Source organism: Cebus imitator, unplaced genomic scaffold, assembly GCF_001604975.1.
Source record: "Cebus imitator isolate Cc_AM_T3 unplaced genomic scaffold, Cebus_imitator-1.0 Scaffold396, whole genome shotgun sequence".
Lineage (NCBI taxonomy): Eukaryota > Metazoa > Chordata > Mammalia > Primates > Cebidae > Cebus > Cebus imitator.
In genome coordinates, this window is record NW_016107711.1 from 160,531 (window position 1) to 185,821 (window position 25,291).

Consider the following 25,291-nt stretch of genomic DNA (forward strand, 5'->3'; position numbering starts at 1 on the left):
CTCCACCAATTGTCAGCACTTTTGTTTTATCTGCTTCTCTCTCACCCTATTTTGGTGAAGTCTTTTAAAGCAAATTCCAGATATGACATCATGTCTGTAAATACTTTGATATGGAATTTTAATCTATAAGAATGACAACAGCAAAACCCAATGATAAACATACAAGCAAACAAAAAAAACCCAAGTGATCTCCCATTACTATTGTAATAGCTGATGAAATTAACAATAGTTTCTTTGAATGAGGATCCAATAAGGTCTACACATATTTGGTGTACAAGTTTTTGGAAATAATTTGTTTTTCATTTAGGATTTTTTAGTAATTAGTACTATTAATGCCAATTGCTGAGGGCCTCTTGTGAAGCACTTGAAAATTTTTTCAAATCTTCACCACCCCCCAGCAGTGTGCTCTGTCCATTTTACAGATGAGCAGGATAATTTAACTGCTTGACTGAGGTTATGAGGCCTTGACTGGATCCTGCTCTGTCAGCCTCTGCAGCCCAGGCTTATTTAGACCAGGATTTTCTGTTTGTGTTCAGACAATGAAAACATTTTCAGTCTTCTATTGTTTACTCTCAAAGGAAGGGCATCCCCTTAGAAATGTTTGAAAATAGTTGCACTAAACATTTGGACTTCTGGGATGAGGCGTGTGGTTTCTGAACATTGTGTTTCTGCAAAATATGCTAACATTTACACCATGCCCATAACAGGCATGTTTGAATGTGTTTTGCTATTTTTATTATGAGGCAGAAGTGGTTTTGAATATCCTGTTGCTGCTGAAGATAACTCCTGCAGGAAGAGAAGGTATATACAGCACAGAGCAGCCTGATTCTTTATGCCCATTCTGCATTACATCACTGTTTATTCCTCCCCACAACCCCTGAGGTAGTAGCACTGTTATTTCCATTTATAGAAGAGGGCTCATGGAGACATATACCTTGCCCAAGTCATACCACAAATAAGAGGCAACGGCAGGATGCTGGGTTTTCAACTCCACGGCTCTGGCTGCCAGCCATTGTACTTTCAGAGAAACACTATCTTCCTTGATATTGCCCCACTGTTGAAGTCCTGCTTCTGGAACTTTCTAGGCCAACATTTTATCTTGAAGAATTCCAAATATTTAGGAAGGTTAAAAGAGCAGAATGATCTCTTATATACTCTACATAGATTTAGCAGTTGTTAACATGTAATCATATTGGTTTGATATCTCTGTTTATGTGTTTATGCATACATTTTTCTGAACTACCTGAAAGTAACTTACTGATATATGAGAATCCTAAGCCCCCCTAAATGTTTTGGCTGCTTCTCCTATAAGATGTTTATATACATGTTTTTCTGAACTACCTGAAAGTAACTTACTGATACGTGAGAATCCTAAGCCCCCCCTAACTGTTTCAGCTGCTTCTCCTGTAAAGAAGGCATTCTTCTGCATATCCATGTCGTTACTGCACTGAAGAAAATTAATATACTTCCTATTAATTAATATCTAATTCATTCTCTAGTCCCACATTTTCCTCAATCATCCCCAATGTTTCTTTTTAATAGCTTTTGATTTGTTTTGACCCAAGATCTAGTCAGAGCACATGTTTCATTTTTGGTTGTTTGGTCTCTTCAGGCTCTTATAATCTGGAACATTTAGCTTTATTCTAGCTTTATTCCTGGCTTCACCTAATTGTTCACTGAGGGTATTTGAGTTGTTCCTGTTGCCCTGTTGGGTCTAAAGGCTTGATGAGATCCACAGTATACATGTTTGGGAAGAATGCTCAGTGGGATGCTGTGGCCTTCCTGCCTCCTTGTGTTGAGGGCACAGAAGAAAGGGTCTGTGGTTCCAGTGTCAGGGGCCATAGGTAAAGAATGCAAGTTAGGGTAATGTTTCCAAAAGCTGAAGAAGAGTGGGCATGAGTAGGCAGAGGCTTTGCATTGGGGGCTTTGCTTCACCTACATGGCCTGTTCTGGTCCTCTCTCTGCCAGTCCCTCTGCCTTCCATGCCCTGAGAGCTGGCTGGATGGAGGACATCTCCAGGCTTGGCCCACACATTTCCACATCGTTCACTCACCCATCCCCACCCCCACCCCAGTGTGTTTAGGAAGGTACGGCAGTAGAGTACATGCTTTAATTGTCTAATTGTCTCCTACACACCCTGTTGTCGAGGGAGGGATTCCTGCCCTAGGGTTATGAGGATGGTCATACATGACACTCAACACTGGGCGGATGAGATTGATGGCAGCTCATTCCTCACGTGTACTCACAGCCCAGGGGAGGAGTACACTGCCCACCATGCAGGGACATAAGGAACAGAGTGAACAGCCAAGGACTATGGGAGGCAGGCTAAGTATCAGGAGGGTGGAGTGGTCCCTGGTAATAGGATGATGGAATTGACTTATTGGATAATTCCACAAGCCAGCAGGAAACTGAGACTCACTATTCAGGGATAAGCAGAAACTCTGCCTGGTCACCTCATTAAGAGAGGTTGTTTGGCTATAGGACCTTATTCGTGAAAGCAGAGTAGAGAGGGGAACTTGTGGTGAGGGCATTTGAAGCCGTTTTGGTTTAAGATGTCAAAATAGGACATACCATTGGGCCTCAATCTTAGGCTTTACACTGCTCAAATTTAACACCCTTATCATTCATTCACTGTGTGTACCCATCCTCATAAGCACTTCGTGTGAATTAGTTCATTTAATCCTTACACCTCTGAGGTAGGTGCTATCATCAGCATCACTGCAGAGATGAAGTAACTGAGGCCTAAGAGGTGAAGCACCTTGCCCAAGGACACGTGGCTAGTAAGGAAATAATAAAAATCCATCCCAGGAGAGCTGCCTGCACAGTCTATGCCTCCACAGTTGAAGAGGGCATGAGATTTAGAGTGAGGCCATGGGGACATGAATCCCGCCTCTGCCTTGGGTGGGCATATAGGCTTGCTAAGCCTCAGTCTTTGCATCTGTTGGGAGGCTTATCATAGACCAAGAAGAACCATCCCCAAGAGGGGGCGGTAGTTCCGGGAGCTGTTCCTGGTCTGGTGCAGGGCCGGTCTCCTCGTGTAACTCTTCCTTATCCAGGTGAGGGGTGAACTATTTGATTAAGTCAGTTGCTGCAAAGGAAGCCCTTCTTTGGATGACAGGTACAAGAGAGTTGGTGGGAGCAATTTAATGGGGTCTTCATTTCTTTTTCCACCACCTTCCCTGCGCATTCTTTCTTTCGCTTATTTCCAACAAACATCAAACGGTGTTCTGTAAGAATCTGATTTGTCATCCACGCTGAGTGAGATTGGAGAGTGACGTGTTGGATTTCCTGAGTAAGGTCACATCTCTATATCTCTAATTGAGGAAAAGCCTGTGTCTCATTAAAATAATTGCAGATGCCATTGAGCTGGTGGGGAAAGCATGTATGTGGTGTGTGTGTGTGTGTGTGTAAGTTTGGGTGTGTTGCTTGACTTCCTTAAAAGTCCAGTGCCTATACGGAGGAGTAATGCACACTGTGCCATGTAGACTTAGGCAAGACATCTGACATCTTGTAGCTTCAGTGCTGTCATTTCTAAATAGGAATAATGGTAACTCCTGCCTCACAGGGTTCTTATGAGTATGAAATGAAGTCCTGTTGGAAAGCAGCAATGAAGGTCTTGGCACAAGATGCCTGCAATATCGTGACTATGATTATTATTCTGATTGTTACTTTTGTTTAGGGGGACGGCCAACTACTTCAATTCAGAGTAAAGACCTGTCTGAGGGCAGTTTGCTGGCCCACAGCCTCACAGAGATAATCCATCAACATGTTCTCTTGATAACTACACCCACCTCTTGTTCCCAGGACTAATAAGTAATCTGGTACACCTCCTTCCTGCCAAGAGTGGAGTGGCCTGCCTATTCTGCCAACCACATACAATGCCTGTTTTTGTTTTGTTTTGTTTTGTTTTGCTTTGAGATGGAGTCTCACTCTATCCCACAGGGTGGAGTGCAGTGGTGTTATCTTGGCTCACTGCAACCTCCGCCTCCTTCTTCAGCCTCCTGAGTAGCTGGGACTACAGGCACCTGTCACCATGCCTGGTTAATTTTTTGTATTTTTAGTAGAAATGAGGTTTCACCATATTAGCCAGGATGGTCTCGATCTCTTGACCTCGTGATCCACCTGCCTCAGCCTCCCAAAGTGCTGGGATTACAGGTGTGAGCCCCGTGCCCAGCCCCAATGCCTGTTTGTAAGAGCTTTTCCCTGTTGAGAAAGAGAGGCTGGCTAGGGAGGAAAAATCAATAGTGCAATGAGAAAACATGTTTTCCTCTCAGCTCTCACCTGGAAAAGGTTTTTTTTTGTTTGTTTGTTTATTATGTGTCTCCAAGTGTTTTTTTTTTTTTTTCTTCAGATCTCAAGAGTTGAAAGTGACCTTGTGGGCCATTGTTTGCTCATACAATGAGCAAGTAATGAGGAGTTTTGTTGCCATTCTTCTACCTGCTCTCTTTCCCCAGCACACAACCTCACCACTCTCAGGTGGGGCTTAAAGAAGGTGGGGTAGTCTTCTCAGACCCATGTATTCACATTTGGAAGAGAAACAGCCACCATTTATGAAGGCTTTCAGTGCCCCAGGTGCTGTGCTGGACCCTGACTTATTACTGACTGAACAGAATATTCACAATGGCCTTGGAAGGTATGGCAGCATCCTAGAGGACAGGAGAAAGAGATGAAGCCTCAGAGAGGTTGCGTGACTTTTTACAAGCCACCCAGCCAGCAAACACCAAAGCAGGGATTTGGACTAAGTCTAATGTTCTGATTGGGTTTATATTTCAGTATAATCTTGTGTTATTTATAGTTGGGAAAAAGGACAGTCAGGTCTGTCATCTAGCACTTGACTTTGAATCCACCTGGAGTCTTAACCTATCCTGAAAAACGCCTGTTGTCCAGGCACATGGACTAAGGGCATTGGTTAATCCATGAAATCTTTCAGAAGCTTATAGGGATCCTCTGGGGCTTTGGGAGCTTGACTTTGAATTAGAAGAGGCCCCAGGGGACAGTGGCATCACTGTCCCTTGGTCATGGATTTGCTGTTTCTGCTGGTGTGACATCAAGATCAACCATTCCTTGGGATTCCCAACTTTGGGCTGCATCTGTTGCCACATTTTGCATGTGGAGTGTGATAGATACATACCCTAGAACATCCCTAGAGAACCAGGGTCCTCACAGGTGGCTCTGGGTGGGAGGCTATTTCATGGGTCCAACTACTGGTGTACTCCAATCTAGACATCTTAAAGCAGAGTGGAGTGGCAAGCTCATATGTTCTGACGCATACAAGCAAAAACCTCAACACCCAATTCCACAATCTATTGTGACCAGATTAAACAACCTGTAATCTCCATAAGAGTTGAGGCCATATTTGTATTCACCAGTGTTATAGGACAGTACTTGTCACATCATGGACACTTAGTAAATATTTGTTGAATGAAGAAAAATTTGACAAAGATGATAGTCCCCTCTCTGTCCCCTCCTGTGCCCTTTCTGTGTAACTAGATATATATCCTGGGGCCCTTAAGTCATATTGAGCTATGGAAACAGAATTCACCAACAAGAGCATGGGAGTGAGAGAGGGAGAGGGAGAAAAAAAGAGAAAGAGAGAGAGAGAAAGAGAGAATATGTGCGTGCGTGTGTGTGTGTGTACACGAGCACATGTGAGTATAGTTTTAATCTGTTATGAGTCTAGATGATGCCCATCTAGCCCTAGTCTGGGGATCTTTCTAGAGGCAGAACCATATTCTAATTTGATGCCAAGCTGGTTAAAGGCCTGGAGAGCTGCCAGTGGTGCCACGTGTGCCTCAAGAATTGAATCTGCTGCTTGTAGGTGAAGACTCAGGTAACCAAAAAAAGGTAGTCAGTGGTGCTTTTGTGATTTAGCAATGAAAGAGCCATGGCAGCCACAGTTTGCCTAAAGGGAAAGGGTGTATGGTTTTGTTATATTTTGCTTTCAGATCACTCCGATATTAGTTTTCTTCCTGCTTTTCATTCTTAGTCAATATCAGATCCTCCTTTACCTCTTTTCTATTTGGTTAATTTTAGTGGCTTCTCCCTGCATCTTAAATAATTGCATCCTTTTGCATGCCTTCCACTCACTTAATTTCAGGCAGTGTGTGTGTTTATATGTGTGGTGTGTATGGGTACATTTTGTGTATATGTACATGTAATTAAAAGTCCTGCCTAGGGAAGATATAAATATCTGAATCACACATGAACAATGTACAAATTAAAGAGAAAATTGCTTGGGCATAAAGTTAGGATTACATCTTTGAATTTTCATCATGAACTTTTTTTTCTTGCCCTGTCTTATGGTGCCGAGTGAATATGTTTTAAGTTCTTCAAACTGTATCGTGAGAAAATTAAGGAGAAAATATAAAACTGCTTCCACTTTGCCCAGGAGAAATTAAGATACAAATAGATTAAGATAACTGTCCAATTCAAACAGCAAAGAAATAGAAGTATGTCTTGGATTAAAATCCAACAACATTTTACCTGACTTTGAGCAGTTAAAATTATCATTAAAGAAAATAATATGTTTACTTCAGTAGTAACTTTGCTTTTCAATGTAGTAACATTTGACCTGCAGAGTCTAGACATTTTATTTTTAGTTTGAATCCCTATTAAGGGAAAGGATGTTGACAATAGTTGACAATTCCTGAATGCTTGTAATGGGGGAGGTCCATGATTTTGAGGTTAGACTGGCGCTGCTGCTGAATCAGAGTTTATTGATAACAATGAAGAAAATATTGCATTCATACCTCTACAGTCTCATTAAATAGCACTTTTCCTTTGAAATGATTCATAAATGATACCTTGTAATCTGTTAGAATTCCATGCCTCCTACTCGTGTAGGGCTGTTTATTTTTGGTCATTAAACCTGATGAAATTTTAGGAGTCTTACTCTACTCTTAAACAAATTGTGATATGCAATGGATAACTAGTGTAATTATCCACATGATTTGAGTATAGGGGGCCCTGATTTATGTACATAGGCCCACACCAGCTCTTCTATTCTTTTTAGATGGAGTCTCACTCTGTCACCCAGGCTAGTGTGCAGTGGCACAATCTCGGCTCACTGTAACCCCCTCCTCCCAGTTTCAAGTAGTTCTTTTGTCTCAGCCTTTTCAGTAGCTGGGATTACAGGCACATACCACCACACCCAGCTAATTTTTGTGTTTTTAGTAGAGACGGGGTTTCTCAATGTTGGCCAGGCTGGTCTTGAACTCCTTGCTTCATGTGATCCACTTGCCTTGGCCTCCCAAAAGCTCTTCTATTCTTAATGAAGGCTTTGCAGAGATGGGGAAAGGCCTTCACAGTGAGAACAACAGGCCTGACCCCCAACCACAAAGGAGCTTTGCATCGTTGGACCTGTCAGAGCCTTCTGGGTGTTAAGGTATTTTTAGCTGTTCTGTATTTATTGGAAATGAAAGTAAACTAAATGGTTTTACCCACTTTCTGGTGGTCAAAGAGTTGCTGCAACTCCTTTAGTCTTTTCTTGAAAAACTCCAGGACGTCAGTCGCCGATGCTAAGGCTGGCAGGGTGATTTTCCTCCACACTGAATGGCTTCAGGTTGCTGTGCCTTGGGTTTCATTTTGTTATATGTATTTTTCTCCCCCCATGACACAAGTGGTGCTTGAGATGATTTTAATGGCTTTGTGAGATGGGTTTAGATTTAGATTGTATTGGGTTGGTGCAAAAGTAATTGTGTTTTTTGCCTTTTTTATTTTTTAAAGCATGGCAAAAACCCCAATTACTTTTGCACCAATGTAGTATATGGACTTGACCCACCTTCCACCACAGTCATGGAGAAGATTTTCTGGGGATCATGTTAAATGCAGACTCTGATCCACTAGGGCTGGGGTGGGGCTGGAGATTCTGCATTTTTAACCAGATCCCACATGATGCTGCTGTCCTGGCCTTTTATGACTCAAGGTTTGATCTACAGATTGGCAGCGAGGCACCCCCAGGAAGCTTGCTAGAAATGCTAGTTCTTATGTCTCTTCTCAGCCTGCTCTCTCTGAATCTGCAGCCACAAGACTCCTAAGTGATCCCTGGACACATTAAAGTTTGGGAACCGCTGACCTAACGCACTGCTGGAGACCATCCCTTCGCCCCTTCCCTAGAAGCAGGGTTCCCATTTCTTAGATTCTAACCCACTTCCTAAGAGCTTGTAGAAGGATGTTTCCAGGCCCAGGCATGTCCTACACCTTTAACGCCTCCAGGACTTTGCAGTCCCCTGTGTGCCCACCTCTGTCCCTGTTAAGATCCTTAAGCTTTATTAAGACCCTGGTCCTCTGTGTATTAGCTCCACTGTCTGCATTCTTTGAGGCAAACATCAGTGGCTGGAGCATGACTGAAGGGACATCGATCTTTCTTAGTACTGCTGCTCCCAGAGGATATAATTTGCTTGATAGATGTGTTCTGGCTGCAGCTACTCAGGGTGGGTGTGAGGGATTGTGCAAAAGGCTGGGTCCACCAGGCTTTAGAAAAATTGCTATGAGGATATTAAAACCTGGAAGACAAACAAGATGAGGAAGAAAGGTGCTCTGTGGTGTGCCTGGTCCCTCTGCCCTGTGGCTGGCTGTGTGAGAAGACATAGGAGTCAAGATTCTGGGGTCTCACAGAGTGGGGGCTGTGTGGCCATCATAGTGTGAATCCCTGTGGGTGGCAGAGTATATTTCAGAGGTGGCTGCAGCCATATCCCTCATCCACCTGCTTTTCTAGTAAGAACTTGCCATACCCCAGTCAATGGGTGGAGTTATTTCCCCTCCCGTGAATCTAGACTGACCTTAGGACTCACTTCTAACTGGAGATGACACTACACAACTTCTGGGACTAGGCTGGTAAGGTTATGGAGCTTCTGCCTTATTCTCTGGGATACCTGCTGTGGGGGAAGTCAGTAGCTATGAATAATTCTGACAACCCTGAGACCACAGTGCTAGGGAAGAAGGGTTTTTCTTTTTTTGGGGGTGGGGTGAGTGTTCAAGATCTTTTGTTTTCAGAGCTTGCAACGGTTGGTTAGCAATGCTAGCTAAGCTGGATAATCTGAAGGCCATCCCACCTTTCTCTTTATGCATTCAACCAACAGAATCTCTTTCTTACAAACAAGATTATTGACTAATTGGGATCTGTCTCAAGGTGTGTGTGGGAAGAGGTCGTCTCCCCCACACTTTTCCCAGCAAGGTTGTTTTATAGCCAAATGCAACTCAAATCCATAACATAGCAACTAGCCATGTCCAGTATCACTGATTCCCCCACCGCTAGAATAGGAAGTTGAGGTAAGAGGGGAGAGACTGTGTCCTGTTATAAGAAAAACAGCAGCAGGGGTTCCAGCTCCTGCCGAGATTCCAGCGGACAGCCTGGTCAGTGGACAGCCCTCAACTGTGCCCACAGGAGAGATTCTAAGTGGGGACTGCCTAGATAATGAGCCCCTCTCAATTTCCTGACCCACGAATTCATGAACAAAGTAAAATGCTTTGGAGTAATTTGTTATATAGCTACAGAAACTGGAGTATTCTGAAGTTTTAGTTATCATAGGTATGCTACATATTCTTAAAAACATCCTTCAAACAAAATTTATTTTATTTCATGTCTTAAAAACACTTAGGACAGGAAGTAGATTGTCACAAAATCAAATAAAGCTTGAAAACTGTCTAGTAAAAATATGTAGGTACAGGCTAGAGTAAAATGATAATAGTAATACGATTCTAGTTTTTATTTCTCTTCTGTCAGGCACTACATATTTATTCCGTCATTTAACTTTCATTCTAACTCTGTAAGGTGTATCTATTTAGAGATGAGGAAACTGGGGCATAGAAATGTTAGGTAACTCACCATGTGCCACATAGCTAGAGCTGGGCTTTTGAATGCTGCTGGCCTGACTCGAGAGCCTGTACTGCCGTGGGTGGAAGAGATGTTAGTGAGAGGAGTTAAATTACAGAATGTCCTGTCCTTGGATCCAAGGGTTTGGAACCGTTAGGTATTGTTTAGTTCAATGCTAGGGACTCCTGGCCCATTAGGGCCACCTACAGGAGTGTTTAAAATCCACATTACCATACCCTGTTCACTTGGAGTCTTAGGTCTATGGTAGGGTGTTTTCCAGAAGGTTGACATTCTGACCCATCTGAAGTTGAAGTCTCTGATTTAGTTTGGCCTTCCCCATTGCAGAGGCCCTGGGAGGGGAAGCAACTTGCTCCACAGCATGGAGTAGCTTAGTTGGAGAGCTGGGGTGGAGAGCAGTTTCCTGATGCCCATACAGGGTGCTCCTCCATGCTGCTCTAGAGAAGGTTTGGAGGGCTGATAGCAGAAGTAACTTGTAACCCAGTGAAGGAATGCAATAGGGATTCTGCAGTAGAAGTGCTCCGGGTTCAGGGATGACGAAGGGTTGGCTGGATTCTGTGATGATGCCACTGCAGGGGTCTGTTCAGTCACCTGGCAAATAGCTACCAAGTGATGCCTGTGTGCCAGGCAGAGACACTGGGGGCCCAGTGCTGAGCAGAACAGTCATCTACATCACTGTTTCTGCCGAGGCTCCAGATAACATAAATACACAGACTTCTAGGATGTAAAACCTCACAGAGGAGGCAGGGAGACAAGCGGGAAGGGAAGGAGGGAAGGAGAGACAGGGAGAGAGACATGAAAGATGGGTGGATTTTAGGTATCTTAGATACACAATAGAATTGAGAGTCAGGCTGATCAAAGTGAAAGTACTTTCTGTGTCACCTATTCAAATTCCCAAAAGGATGTTAACTTTTGTGGTCTCTGAGTGCCTACGGTGGCCCAGCCGTGCTACTGGGCTTTGAGGTGACAGTCATGGAGTGGCTCCTGCCCTCACACCCTCACAGGGGAGCTGAAGCTGCGATCAGATCATGCTCATACAATGTCCCAAATTTGGGATAGAAACCGGGGCTGTGGGACTCCTGATTCTGTCTGGAAACTGAGACAACTTTAGGGTGACCCAGTTGTTCTGGTTTGCTCAAGACTGAGGAGTTTCCTGGGATATAGGACTTTCGGTGCTTAAACTGGAAAAGTTATGGACAAACCTAGACCGCCAGCCACCCTAGAGGGTTTCCTAGAGGAGGAGAAAGCTGAGCTTCTCCTCTCTAGCTCCCCTGCGCTCCTCATCTTGGATCCTGGGACTCCTTTTCCCAGAAGCCCAAACCAGAAGCCTAGGAATCAGCTTCAGCCACTCCTGCTCACAGGTTCTCCATGCTGTCCTTTTTCTTTCCAGTCTACTAGCCTCTCTTGCAGCAACAGCTGCCACAACCCCAGCACGTCCCACCTTGCCTTCTATTCTCTCCTCTGAGTCCCACCTCACCATGGCCAGTGCCGCCATTTTGAATTGAAATTCCCATTCCATGCTTCTTCACCAAACCTTTTTTTGGCTCAAAATCAAAATCCTCTAGCCTGGCACTTAAAGCCCCAAATGACCTGGCTTCTTCTGCTCTCTCCAACTGATCTGCAGTGGTGCTAAACTTAGTTCCTCAGGTAAAGGTTGGCTGGAGAGCTGGGAGGTGCCCAAATGGACAAGATCTAAAAAAGCAAACCTCTGTGTCTCTGCCCTTTTCTTCCCCCAAGTTTTTCTCTTGGCAGTGACTGCTTTTCATTGCCCAACCAGTGAAGACAGCACATGGGCAGCGGAGCCAGTTACTCCCTCACTTAGGTTCCACCTCAAGCCTGTTTTATTCTCAAAAGACCATGCTGCTGCTCTGGCCTCACCCCAGTCTGAGCCACCATTCTGACTTCAGTTTCCAGTTTACTCTGGAACCCCAAGTCCTTAGAGTCTTTGTATATATAAAGCTACTCCTTCTGGGTGGAATTGGTACTTGCTGGCAGGTGGTGATGAAAGAGTCTGCAGAGTCCCAGTGATTCTTTCAGTCCTTCCCAAGCCTTTGAACTGACAGCAGGGTCTGTCTATTTCCCCCTCCCCAGCAGGCTGGATCCTCCCATGAGGATGCATAGGAAGTGGCTGGAGTTGGGGGTGGGGGGCGCCTCCTAGGGAACTTCCTGCAGCAACAGAATGCTCAGCCTTCATGTACTTTTCTTTTTATGTTTCAGTTTTACAGAGTTTTTGGATCCGTTCCAGAGAGTCATCCAGCCAGAAGAGATCTGGCTGTATAAAAATCCTTTGGTGCAATCAGATAATATACCTACTCGCCTCATGTTTGTAAGTACCATGATTTCATGCCTTATTTGACCACTCTCTCCAAGATGAAACAAATAGGTTTCATCATTGTGTTTCTAACCCTGAAGACAGTGGGTAGCCTGAGAGAAAGAGGTAAGCAGCCCATCAAATTAAAATCCAATTCATGATAGGAGCTGCTTTGTCATGTGAGAAGTAGTCATTGCCCAGTATTGTGGAACGAGAAAGGACTTGCTTGTCTGGGCTACGCTGAGTCACAGTAAAGGAAGACTAGAAGCCAGTAATAAGAATTGTCTGTCCCCTCTCTTTTTAGGATAAGCCTTGATTGTGCCAAAGGAAGGTACCCAGATAGCTCTGCTAACCTCCTTTCAAGTTTTAGCTGATCAGTTGTTGGCCACTAATAAGACCACCCTGTGCTTCAACCTCTGGAGAGTGTCTTGTGTCTCTCTCCTTCTAGAATAAATGGGCAAGCATCCACAGAGCTGATGGATATATTGGGATTAATTTTACCTCCCCTACCCACAATGCCACTGTGCCAGACTTGTGGCTGAGAGCTTAAGAAATGATGGTCTCATTTAATTCCACCCAGCATCCCAGTAAGGAAGATGTCATTATTGTCCACATTTCACAGATGCAAAAATGCATTCCAAGAGAGATGAGGGAACTTGCCCAATGTCACACTGCTAATGAGCACAGCACCAGGTTCTAGCAGCCAACTCTTGGAGCTCAGCTCTCAGCCAAGAGGCTCCCCTGCAGGTTGTGGGCAGAGTGTCTGGGACTCCTTGCTGATGCTAATGAAGCCCTGGAGAGTTGGAGAATCGCCATCAAAACTTTCTGGAGCAGAGAACATATTTAAGCTCCTCTTTGTTGTGGAACGATAATGTGACTTTTAGATGGGCAGCCTCCCAGCAGCTTGAATGTTATTCCTGTTGACCTGCCATGGTGTCTCGTGCCTGTCTGGGAACTGCTCCAGAAACTTCATAGACACACAGGGGACATTTTTGTATTTTGAAATAAATCACTCTGATTTTACAGAGAAAATTTTGTTAATTAGTGATGATTGGAGATATCTGTTCTTTTGCAAACTCTTGGAAGTGCCCATAACGCCAGTGAGCATTAAATTATCATTTTAATTTCTTCATAATAGTTACTTTTCTGCTGGAAAGTAAACTGGATTTTTATAAATCTTAGGGAAATTGACAAATTAGGGTTGTTGTGAGTAGGGATTTACTAACACATGACTACTATAATTAGGCTTTTTTCATTTCTTCTGTAACTCAAATCTTCTATAAATCCTAGAAATAAAGGAATCAGTGTATGTATAATGAGTTTACTCAATGGCTTTAATAGGGAGATGCTTCTATTTATCAGTTACTCCTATTTTTCATAACATTTTACATTTCATGTGTTATAAAAACACAATTTGGAGATGAATGTTCATATGGGATGTTGTGAGAAATCTGTGGCTGTGTCCTAGATTTATGAACAATGGATTGTTTTGAAGTCTAGATACAAATGCCACAAATATTCCGGCTACAGACACAAATAGGACGGAGCAATTTGCATGCTGGCGGTGGTAGAAATTAGGCAGTAGAGAGCTTATTCAGCGCTGGGGTTCTCAGAGAACAGAAGGATATTCAGCCACACATACTGACTCATACCCTCTATTCTCCTAATTAAATAAGTTCAATCTTTTATTTCATTGATAGTAGTTGATGAATTTCATTCATTTAGTCACATGATTTAGTACAATTCCATAATAATACAAGGAAAGCAGTAGATAAATTTATAATACTACACAAAGATGAAAAATATTTTGTCACCCCATAAATAAGATTATTTTCCTGAGTTTTAAGAATTTAGCATAAGGCATTATGTGAACACTTCTGGTCCTTTAAAACCTTCAGATGTTGGCCAGGTGCAGTGGCTCATGCCTATAATCCCAGCACTTTGGGAGGCTGATGTGGGAGGATCATGAGGTCAAGAAATCAAGACCATCCTGGCCAACATGGTGAAACCCCATCTCTACTAAAAATACAAAAATTAGCTGGGCGTGGTGGCACATGCCTGTAGTCCCAGCTACTCGGGAGGCTGAGACACGAGAATTGCTTGAACCTGGGAGGCAGAGGTTGCAGTGAGCTGAGATTGCGCCACTGCACTACAGCCTGGGCAACAGAGCAAGACTCCATCAAAAATCAAAACCAAACCAAACCAAAACAAAAATTCAGATGTTAGCAGAAGAAATGGTAATAGAACATCCATTTTTACTGATGCAGAAAATGGCTCGATTTTCTGTGAAAGCTCAAATTTTTGAATTTACTACATAAACAAAATCCTGGGATCTCCTTTAATTTTGGTTGGAATGTTTTAATTTAAAGGCAAGAACTTTCTAACTTTCAAGGTGTGTTTTAAAGGCAGCTGGTATTGGTTTAGTTTTTTTTATTGGATAATTAATGCCTCTAGAGTCATGTGTGTGCAATTTAGAGGAACTAGTTGGGCAAATGTAACAAGAAAATTAACAGAATAATGGCTAGGGGATGAAGTGCAAAGTAAATGGTAATAATGTTACTGGAAACCTCCTAACTTGCACTGTTGCTGTCTGTGGCACCATTAGCTCAGGTGATGTCTGTCACCCTGAAAGCTGGGTGTACTTGGAGCTGTTTGATTCCAAGAGCTTTTTCCCCTTGACGACCCAGTATTCCTGTTGACCAGAGAGATTGGCTGAGAATTCTTTTCAGATGCACTGAAAGGTCTTGCTTAGCATTTCTGGGATATGCCCAAGCAGTTAGCCACCTTTATGGAAGGCTGCTTCCTTATTCAAAAGAGGCCATGGCTTCCTGCTGAGTGTGAAGGATTTATCAGAACATCTTTAAAAACCTATTTTTTTTGTGTAGGACAACTTAATTGGTATTGGTTGTTGATTTTTGGTACACTTTCTTTTGTCTATAGAAGCTGTCTCTTTGTACATTCAGGTGACATTTCCAGGGAGCCTGCTATGGGTGAAGAAAACCATAAGGGTTATAGGGGATGGGAAGTCCAATGAGATTTGGGGTGTACCCCCAGGGACCCTCCAGGATCCCTGGCACATTAGGGTGGTACTCTAATACAAAATGGAATCTGAAAAGGGCCAGAGGAGAGGCTCAGGTAAGTTCTAGGAAACCTGTTCTTCATCATTATTATCATTATCATCAAAGCCATCATCATCTACAACAGTGAACATTTCTTGAATTCAGGGACTGTGTTTATCTCTTTTTAAAGAGCATCTCAGTTAATCTTCAGAGTCCTCTGAGGTCAGCACTTTTGTTAATCTCATAAGGTCAGTGGAGAAAACAAAACTAGGGAAATTATGCAATTTGTTCCAGTTAGACAGCCGTCAGTGGCTGGAGCAGGACTTGAGCGCTGGCTGTGAGTGCAAACTCTCTCTTGGAGCCACTCTGCTATGATGCCTCCTTGGTGATTGGTGAGGTGGAGAAGTAAAGGCAGAGAAGGAGAATGAGGGCTATGTGGGTCCTGTGAATAGGAGTTTGTTTGGAGTATCTATGGGTAAGGGCTAAGAAGGTGGCAGGGATAGAGCCAGACTGAGGGCAGCTTTGGATTGGTTAATTATGACCTAATTCAGTGGGTGATTATAAAACACCTGCTGTGAGCAAAGTTGAATAAGATATGGTTTCTAGTCTAGGGAGGGGCCCAGACGTGAACACAAGGTGGACGGTTCAGCATCACTAAAAAGCCTTGAGAAATAGGTAAGACCCAATAAGGAGTTTAAGGATTGATAGGTTTTGCAATTTTTTTTTCCTTGGCTTCCAAAAGAAATCCACACACAGCCTGTTCTTTGCCCTCTTCTCTTTTTGCTTTGGTCGTGATATGTCCAGAAGATTTATTCTCATGGAATATTACTGATAGATACTGTTTTGATTTGATACCAGGGTTTTTTATTCTGGGCTAGGATGCTTCTAAGGAAGACAGAAATAAAGTCATTTTGGGGAGGAAGAAGGAAGGAAAAGAGACAAGGCTGGATCATGATAGACAGTTTAATTTTTAGGCTCTTTTTAAGAGTCTTAGACAGCTCTTTTATCTGTGATGGGATGTAATTGTTTACCCACAACAGGGCCTTTTCCAGGTGTCTGCTGTCTTAAAGTTGTCATTATAATCACTTTGCAGCACACTTTTCTGTCAAAAGCCAGAAATGAAGGCACTTTGGGCCCATTGTTTTGTTTGATGTGAATGAACCTTAGTGACAAACTCCTCTCTGGCTAACACCCTCACATCGGGGCTGCTCTGGCTTCAATCCCTTCTGGTTGTTAGAAGTCCTTGGCGTCCTTATGCCCTCCCAGCTCAGACACACTGCCCCACATTTTGGCTTCCCAGAAGCACCCCAGGCAGTATGGTACACGGTGCCCTGCATCAGCATGTGGGGATTACCCACTTTCTGGGTGCAGCACTGGCCGGGGATTGGCGGCCTTTCCTGTGTTGATCCATGGGTGGATGCTCCATACTCTAGTTGGTCATTTAGAGTATGGTAAGCATACCTGAGAGAATTAGGCTCCCTCTTCTTTCCCCAACCTCCTTCCTCTACTCGAAGGTGCACAGTACTCAGATCTAAGCGTGCAGGTAAGCTTAAACTAAAAATGCTTTACTCTGATATGTCTGGTGACAAGACCCTGATACCCTTTTAACAGTCTTTTCCAGAAAATAATGAAATACTAGTCAACAACCAGCATTTACTGGACACTTGCTCTCTGTTGGACCCTGTTGATGGGCAGCTGGTATGGGCTCCACAGTGGTCTACCAGGGATCAACTCCCAGCTTTGCCACTCACTAGCTATGGAAATTTGGAAGATCACCTCCCCTCTCAGCCCCTTACTTTCTTTATCTGTAAAAGGTGTCTTTAAGTGCATGCCTCATCAAGCTGTAAAGAGCATCAAATGGGGGTGATAGACCTATGGCATTTCACTTAGTGCGTGGTACCTAATCAGCATTCCATAACTGTTAGTGAATTGAAATCCTGCCAATAATACTTGCTATGGGTATTATTATTATCTTCATATCCGTTTTATACATAAGGAAACTGAGAATCAAAGAGGTTAAGTGACTTGCTCAAGGACAAAGAATGGATAAGTATCAGAGCTGGGACTTGAACCCACCTCTTCTTAATCTGAGCCATTCCGCATATATATATATATATATATATATATATATATTTTTTTTTTGCACAGAGCTCTGGCTTCCCAGCCTGTGGAATAGGCTACATACAAAACTAGCCACGTACCATATCTTATTTAATGATACATGCACTATCTCTTTATGTGGGCACTGTGCAGTACAATTAGTAACTTTAAAGATGGTGTTCAATGTATTAAAAAAAAAATCTCTTCCAGCCTCAGTTTCCCCACCTGTAAAATAAAGCTTGTGGGCTAAGGGAATCACCAGATTCAGGACTTCAACCCAAGAGCATGGCAGCCCAATCTGGGGAGTCTTGGTCCCACTAGCTGTATGCATTTTTGTTTCCACTGATCTCTCTGAGTTTTCATCTGGTTATTTGAACAACGGAGATAATGTTTTCCACAACGGAGTACTTAGAAGATTGGAAAGTATGAGGAAGGTCCTTAACATGTAGTAGGTGCTTAAGCCATGACAGCTGTCACTAAAATTTCCATGGCTTATCTATGTCCTGGAAACAAGCCTCCTTACCTTTCTTTTTTAACTTGATAAAAAAAGCATGTACTATGTTTTATTTAATGTTTACTTTCTAGTGCCATGGCACTTTGAAGGCTTCATTCCCTTGCCTGAGAAGCCCTTGAAGTGAGGAGGCTTGGGCCCTCCTGGGTGCTTAGCACTGGCTCAAAAGCAGTTGATAGTGGTCCTAGAAAAGACACCCATATGCATCTACCTGGGAAAGTTGTAACATGAGTTAAATTAAGTCCAGTCTGCTCTAACATTGTGGTTGAAAGTACAGAGTTTAATATAGATGCTAAGCACCGAGGAAGGCCAAGGCTCCCCACCTCTCTAGGGCTTCTCAGATGTGGGAATGCAGCCTTCAAAGTGCTGTGGCTCCCAGTGTCCACTCATCAGTGTCCACTGATCTCTCTGAGTTTTAGTTTGGTTATTGGTACAATGGAGATAATGTTTTTAGTTGTGTGACTGACTAGTTGTGATTAGTTATGTGCCTTCCAGCAGGTTGTTGAACCTCTCTGTGCTTTAGTTTCCTATGTATTAAGTAAGAAGCCTTTTCCACCTAGGATTGCTGTGAGAATTGAATGAGTTATTTTTCATGGGGTGCCTAGAATAGACCATGGTCCTTAGTAAGTTCTCAGTATATGTTAGCCTTTGTTATTCTAACCTAGGTAAGTACATTCAGCAGCTCCATATACTTAGCAAGTGAGCAAAACTCAAGTCCAAGAAGGGTTCAGTATGTTTTCTGAATTCTGCAGCAGTGTTTGGCTAGAATTCTTTGTTTTCTCTCAGGTCCCATTTAATAAAATAAGCACTGACCACTCCCCCATCTTCCTACCCTGGGCTCATCCTAGGGTTTCCTAGGTTTTGATTCTTTTAAGATTAGCCATGGAAACATTAACAGAAGAGAAACAATACCAAGGGAGGTTTTGCTTGCCCATGTTTTTCCTCCATCTCTGCCCCTGTGTGGAGGTACCAGGGGCCATCCCCACCTCATGTCCCTCTGTTCACCTTCACCTGCTCCACTGGCTCGGGCAGCAGAATCGCAGCTACCAATAGCCTTTGTCTGAAGAGTGGAATGCATGTGCACTGGCTTTGATTCAGTCTGCTTTGCTGAGTGAAAGTGCGGTGATGGGGTTCTTATTCTCTCTTCATTCTTCCTTCTACCCAGTTCAGAGGTGTTTTGCCCCAAGAGGAAGTTGTTTTCCTAATGCATTGGCTTCTGGAGTTCATCTCTTAATTCTAACTTTCAGTTAGACAATGTTTATACACCAGGGGGTGAATGATGCATGTAAGTATGTCTCTATCCATCCCGATTTGTGGTCTGTGCTGCCCAAGGATATGGCAGATATACTTCCAAGAAGAAGAAATGAGCCTGGGAACCATTGCTGTTAGGATGAGAGGGGAAACAAGCCACATCATGCAATCACACAGACATCACTGCTCCAGTCACACTGGGGTGGGAGCCATGGCACTTTGAAGGCTGCATTCCCTCGCCTGAGAAGCCCTTGAGGTGGGGAGCCTTGGGCCCTCCTGAGTGCTTAGCATTGGCTCAAGAGCAGTTGATAGTGGTCCTAGAAAAGGTACCCACATGCATCTACCTGGGAAAGCTGTAACATGAGTTAAATTAAGTCCAGTCTTGTTGGGGAAGTGGGAGTGAGAATCCTATGAGGAAGAGGCAAGTAGAGGCAAGGAGCAGTTCTGAAGGAGACTGCTGGGCCATCCAGCCACTAGCCTGGAGTCATTGGGCAGCTCTAATGATTTCAGCCCGCACACCTGGCCTTGATCCCGAGGGCCTCCTACGTGGTACCCACATCTCCTATGTGGGCAGTGACTTTCTGCTCTGGAATCTCCTTTGGAAGCCTCATTGGGAAAGTCATCCCAGCTCATTTTTTTGGGGGGGGGGGGTTGTTTCATTTCTGCTTAACCTTAGATTGTACCAGCTGGGATTGTGTTGAAATGTTTCCTTCAGAACCATGTAGTTCTCCTATGTAAAAGTTGACTTGGTGGAGTCATTGCTGATCATCCACTGTTTGGTGAGTTGCTTTCTCCTATTTGGGAGCACATTGCCTGCTCTGTATGCAGTGCATAAAGGGACAGAAAACAGGAAGGGAAGCTGGTAGGCTTCATATTTGGATTTGGAGAAACAAGGGCTTCTTTTGCCTTGACCATAACATTGGACTTCACAAGTGATGCTTCAGTTATTGCTTCTTAAGCACTAAATGTGTGAATCAAAAGTCTAAGGCATAATTCTCAATCATCAGCATCAGTAACATTTGAGATGATGTTAAAAAGGTGCATTTCCAGACCTCCTATATGAGCGTATTTGAGGAAATCAGCACTTTAACAAGCCCTGTTGTTATTTAGGTGTGAGAACTGCCCAATAACTTATGGCAGCTTTCACAGACTTACTGGACCTCTTAACTCATGAGTGTTGCCCTTCTGAATAGGCCGCAGGGAAATCCTCTGCTTTCTCTGCAGCGGTTCTGAATCTCTTCTCATGCATCTGCCTTTTAGCACCTTAATACCCTCCATGGTGTTAAGACTTGCTTATTTGACTCTTAAACAGTCCAAATCATTCAGGGCCACAGCTGAATCATCAAACTGGTTACTACCACTTCTGGTCAGAAAGAAATGGTGGGAAGTAAGGAGAGAATTTTTTTCATTTCTCATACAATTGATCTCTGAAGACAGTTCCCAAAGAGGAGTCCCCAGGATGATTTGAGCTCTAGCAGTCTGGTTGTAGTAAAAGTGTAGAGCATCTCAAATAATTTTAAAAGCCTGCATTCATTTGGGTGGATTCTGTTTTTATAAAAGAAGAGCATCTTCCAGCCATGGCTTAGTCCCATCAGGAAGCCCCTCCCCAAAAAGTGATGTCTTACTAGAGCAGAAAGGGAGATTTCCAGAATTATGAACACTATTGATCAACAGTTACGCCCCAGCCCTCCCACCACTGACTGCTAGGCCAATTCTGGATTTGTGAGATGTTTGGTCTCTTCTGATATTGTTATCCTGAGATATTATAGTTGTAAGAGAGTAACATAAATACCTTTTATATGGTTGGTGGAATGTTTAAAAATAATTTACTAATTAAGGAAAGCTGGAATAAAGCATATGGGAAGCGAAGCCTTGTCCCCAAATCCTGGCCTGGCCCCTCTCCAGCTGTGTGTTCCCAGGCACATCACCTAGTCCTTGAGCCTGGAGGAGGCAGTCACAGAGCTATCATGAGGATGTAAGAGGCTCCTGGACTTGATGGTACCTAGCATGGTTCCTCCTTACAGTAGCTTTTGTAGTGAATGTTGGTAGCATCTGAATCCCACCAATTTAACTCATTAAGTCTGAGTTGAGCATCTGTGAGGAGGAAAGGGGATGGAAGAAGGGAAGAGGAGAGACTTTATGCAAAAGGACTAACCTCTGCTTTGCAGAAGAGACAAATATGCAGCAAAAGAACACCAAAAGGGAACGAATTGATTGACTCTAAGTGAGTCCCACATGCACTCATGTTTCCAGAGAGATGGGAGTGGGAGGCCAAGGGTTCTTCATCCTTCCACAGAGAAGAACATGAGGGGAATTACTGGCAAACATGATTCATCATAATTATAGACTATTCTTTTCCATTTAAAAAGCCACCGCTTTAAACATGGCTCTTGGCAATTACAAATCAATTATAACCTACAATCAGATCTTCCATTTTTAAAGTCTGTGTAGTCTCTAAGTACAGACATACATCATCCTTTTTTTTTGTTTGTTTGAGGTCAGGAGTTCAGTAAGATTGTTCATCCAGGGAGTCTAAATGAAGCTAACGGGAACTAATGATCAGTCAGCCCTTCTGACAGCAAACTGATGTCCTCATAAGGGATTGTTTGTTATTTCTTCCAGGCAATTTCTTTCCTCACACCCCTGGCTGTTATTTGTGTGGTGAAAATTATCCGGCGAACAGACAAGACTGAAATTAAGGAAGCCTTCTTAGGTAGAGTATTCACAGTTCCTGCTTTAGGGAATGGGGCTGACCTTAATTAGATTATTACATTTAAGAAATCTCAGTTACACACAACTGGTTTTTTCTTTTGATCAAATTAAGCTGGGGAGAAACGAGATAACATAAAGATAAACTTTAAGCCCAAGGAAGAGCCAATGTGCAGTCCTAAATAAAGGATGTTCAGAGGCCGCCTGCTGTCGCTCTCCGTTGTGCTGAATGCTAATAACACCCCGTACACACCAGAGAGCTGTGCTGCTCAGGCGCAGACTCAGGTATCTCTTGGCAGTAAGGCAAAGCAAATCTGAAACTTTGTTACCACCAACTGTCCAATCTCACAGTTTTGGCTAATAGACCCACATAATGGGCAATTCAGAAATGGACCACAGACTCCTTGACCAAACACCGTGGGCTAGAGGCAAAAATGGGAAAATGCGGGTGTAAAATAAAATAGATATTATTAACAAGCTCCATGAGTCATCTTTAGTTTGAGGACATTTTGGTAGCTGAGTGCTCATTATTATGTGAAAAGTGCTATGATCTTTGTCATTGATGATAACATCCTTGTTATAACTTCTTCCCAAGCTGAGCCATGTCTGCATGGGACAAGAGTTTGACATTTTAGGATTAAATGTGTTTTTCTGGTCTTCATGTTAATCAAATCCTGAGTAAATGAGAGCATTAAGAGATGGCCAAAACTACTTGGCTTGTTTAGCAAACAAAGTAAACTATCCTGTAGCCAGGTTTTTAGCTTTTTGACCATGAGCAAAACCAAATCAGGTTGATTTTTTTTTTTTTTTTGACACATCACCTAAAAGTTACCCAAATCCTCAGCCCAAATTTTGTTTCGGGTGTGTTATATGGACTTACCATTCAGTGAGTTTATAAGTCTGGAAAATGAGAGCCTTCACTTAAGGGTGAGTTTGTTAATTACTGTGCTTTGGGGAAATGAAAATGGAGCAAAATATAGCCCTCTCTTTTTCTTAGTAACGAAGTGAGAGTGAGAGCTGCATATAGGGGTTGTGGAATAACAAGCAGCTTCTCCCCTAAAGCCACACGGAGAATGCTTCCTGTATAACCAGCCTTCTGTTAGGCCCTGCCTAGTTGAAAGAACAGAATCCCTCTCAAATTAGCTGAAAAAAATTAGGAGTTTAAGTACAGGGCCCTGATAAGCAATCTCACATCCAAGAAGAAGGGGGAAAAGTTCAGAGGCACCTCATGGGGGCTGGAATGGGGAGCTGGGCCGTCAGGAGGGGAGCCCCCTTCTTGGCTCAAGACCACTGCAACATGCCTTCCTTCTTCTCCTGACACTCCCGACCGGAATCCTCTGCCTCAACTTTGTTTCTGCTGCCTCATGTCTCTGGTTTGTCTGAGGCTTGGGCCTACAGTGATGGTGGCTTCTACCCCAAATCTGTCTGCCTGTTGCCCACCACCAAGCTTCACTGTGTTTCTTGGTCAAGACTTTCTAGACAGAGCCTCTGGCTGAGCTCATTTCTCCAGCCTGGCCACAAAAGCTGTGAGTCCCTGGTCAGCCTGTTGATGCCCTCCCTCAGGTCAGGTGTGTACTGCAGGCTGCCCTGTGTGGCTTGGGCTTTTGGTCACAGGTTTCAGTCTCCTCACCTTGAGAAAAGGGTCGGGTTCTCCAAGGAGGGCACAGGCAGGTGTCCCTCCACACATGGCTTGAGTGGCTGGGCAGTGCTGGGATGGACATCACCGTGGTCTCCAGAAAGTGCTGGTGGAGCCCTCTCAGTTCACCTGGAAATCCCTTTCATTCATGCTTTATTCTAGTGGCTCCCCTGGCATGAAGTCTCAAGATAAGTGACTGTGGGTAAGAGCTGTCTTTCATGGTTATGGTTCTCACTGACGGCTGGCTTTTGGAGTGGGGCTGCTGTTACAGCAGTAAGTAGCTCACAGTTACCTTCTCCAGACTTTTCATTCTCAGCTAAATCTCCCTTAGGGTGACATTTCCAAATTCAACATCATACTCTGTCTCCTGTATATTAACAGAGAAGGTGGAATGACTGGATATTCTGTTTGCCTAAATAAATGAGAGCCTGCCCTATAAAAATGATGAACAGCCTCCCATTGTGTGTAGAGGTTTTTTTTGTTTTGTTTTGTTTCTTTTTTTTTTTAAATTGCTACTTTTAGGAAGCCTTGAAAGTAGGAATTGGGGAGGGTGATCTTTAAAAGCCAAGGACAGAAAACTAGGTGTAGATTTTCCAGTGTTGTCTGGAATTCAGGACTCTCAAACAGGAGGTTTAGTTCTCAGGTGTCTTCAGCAGACTTTAACTGAGGCTTCCAAACCTGGATCCCAAGTGCTGCCCACATCTCCAGGTAAATGTGGCCATGTCTGTGCATCTGGCGTTGGATGAGGGGAGTGAGGTTTGCCCCATGAAACACTGGGCTTTTAGGAATTCAGGCTGCAGAATTGTGTAATAGAGAACTCTGTTATAAAGGCATGATAGTGCTGAATTTCCTACAACAACAAAAGAAGCAACAAAGGCCCTCTAGTCCCCTGGAACGCTTATAACCTGTAGTGTCCTTAGTACAGGCTGCTTACAAGCCAACTCACGGGACACGTTGCTTTGAATTTTTTATCAGACACAGTGTGGTTTGTCTTTTGACTCTTCACTCAAACCCACAGTGCTGTGGGATGCTATAAAAACAGAACAGCGCTTATGAACCAGGCCCACCGGGTTATTGTTAATGAACAAGCATTCCTGAAGGGGGCCATTTATTTTCCTGTTTGTCCAGCCTTTCATGGATCTGATCCCAGCACAGCCTTCTCTCTGGTGTCAGTGAGGGGTTCCTGCATTGATCCCTGGAGGGTTGTGCTAATATTAAGCAGTTAGGGTTCCTTCTAGAATGCTGAAATGACCTCCATGTTAAATATCATCACCAGCTTCCCACCTTTCTGTTTCCTTCAGGTATTTGGATCAGACAGGAAAGTTGCCAACTTTTGGTGGTTATATCACATCTCTGCATTTTCCAACTCAGCTATTTCAGACTTTTTAAAGAACTGCTCTGTGCTGCGATAAGCCCACCAGGCTCAGAGGCTAGGGAAGTGATCCATGTGGCTGTTTATGAAGTTCACCAAGATCTATGTGGGGCAATAGGCAATCAGCTAGGGATGCTTGTTCCCAGAGAGGCCATGCTAGGACTGGGATGAATATGAGTCTAGCCCCACTGGGAAAACACAGCAGTGAGCCTGTTGGGCCAGACCTAACAGAGAAAAGACCACAGTAATTTCACAGCAAAATCACAATCTGTTAATTATCAGGGTTTGTGGAGAGAATATGGCAAAATATCCCAGGGAATTTTCTCTCCCCTCTTGGAGAGAGACCTCTCCACATTGCTCTGAGCTTGCCAGAGAGAAGGGAAGCTGGCATTTGAGGAAGGAAGGGTCTGTGTGTTCAGAATGCAATCAGTGGATCTTTCCAAGTTCCTTCATATTTAGTTCCAATTTCTGCACCCCTATTGCATACTCAGTGTTTTTTTTTTTTTTTTT

The 25,291-nt window shown here is 43.6% G+C and overlaps 1 protein-coding gene across 3 annotated transcripts in view; it reads left to right on the top strand.

Annotated features, from left to right (window-relative positions):
• PLPP4 (phospholipid phosphatase 4) overlaps positions 1 to 25,291 on the top strand; it is a 107,788-nt gene that overhangs the window by 17,326 nt on the left and 65,171 nt on the right. For 2 of the 3 annotated variants that reach the window (XM_017508583.2, XM_037731374.1), the window contains exons 2-3: positions 12,050 to 12,158; positions 21,687 to 21,777. In XM_017508583.2, the coding sequence (XP_017364072.1) occupies positions 12,153 to 12,158; positions 21,687 to 21,777 (97 nt within the window). In that variant the 5' untranslated portion in view covers positions 12,050 to 12,152. The remainder of the gene's footprint in view (positions 1 to 12,049; positions 12,159 to 21,686; positions 21,778 to 25,291) is intronic. The other variant, XM_037731375.1, reaches the window with a different exon arrangement.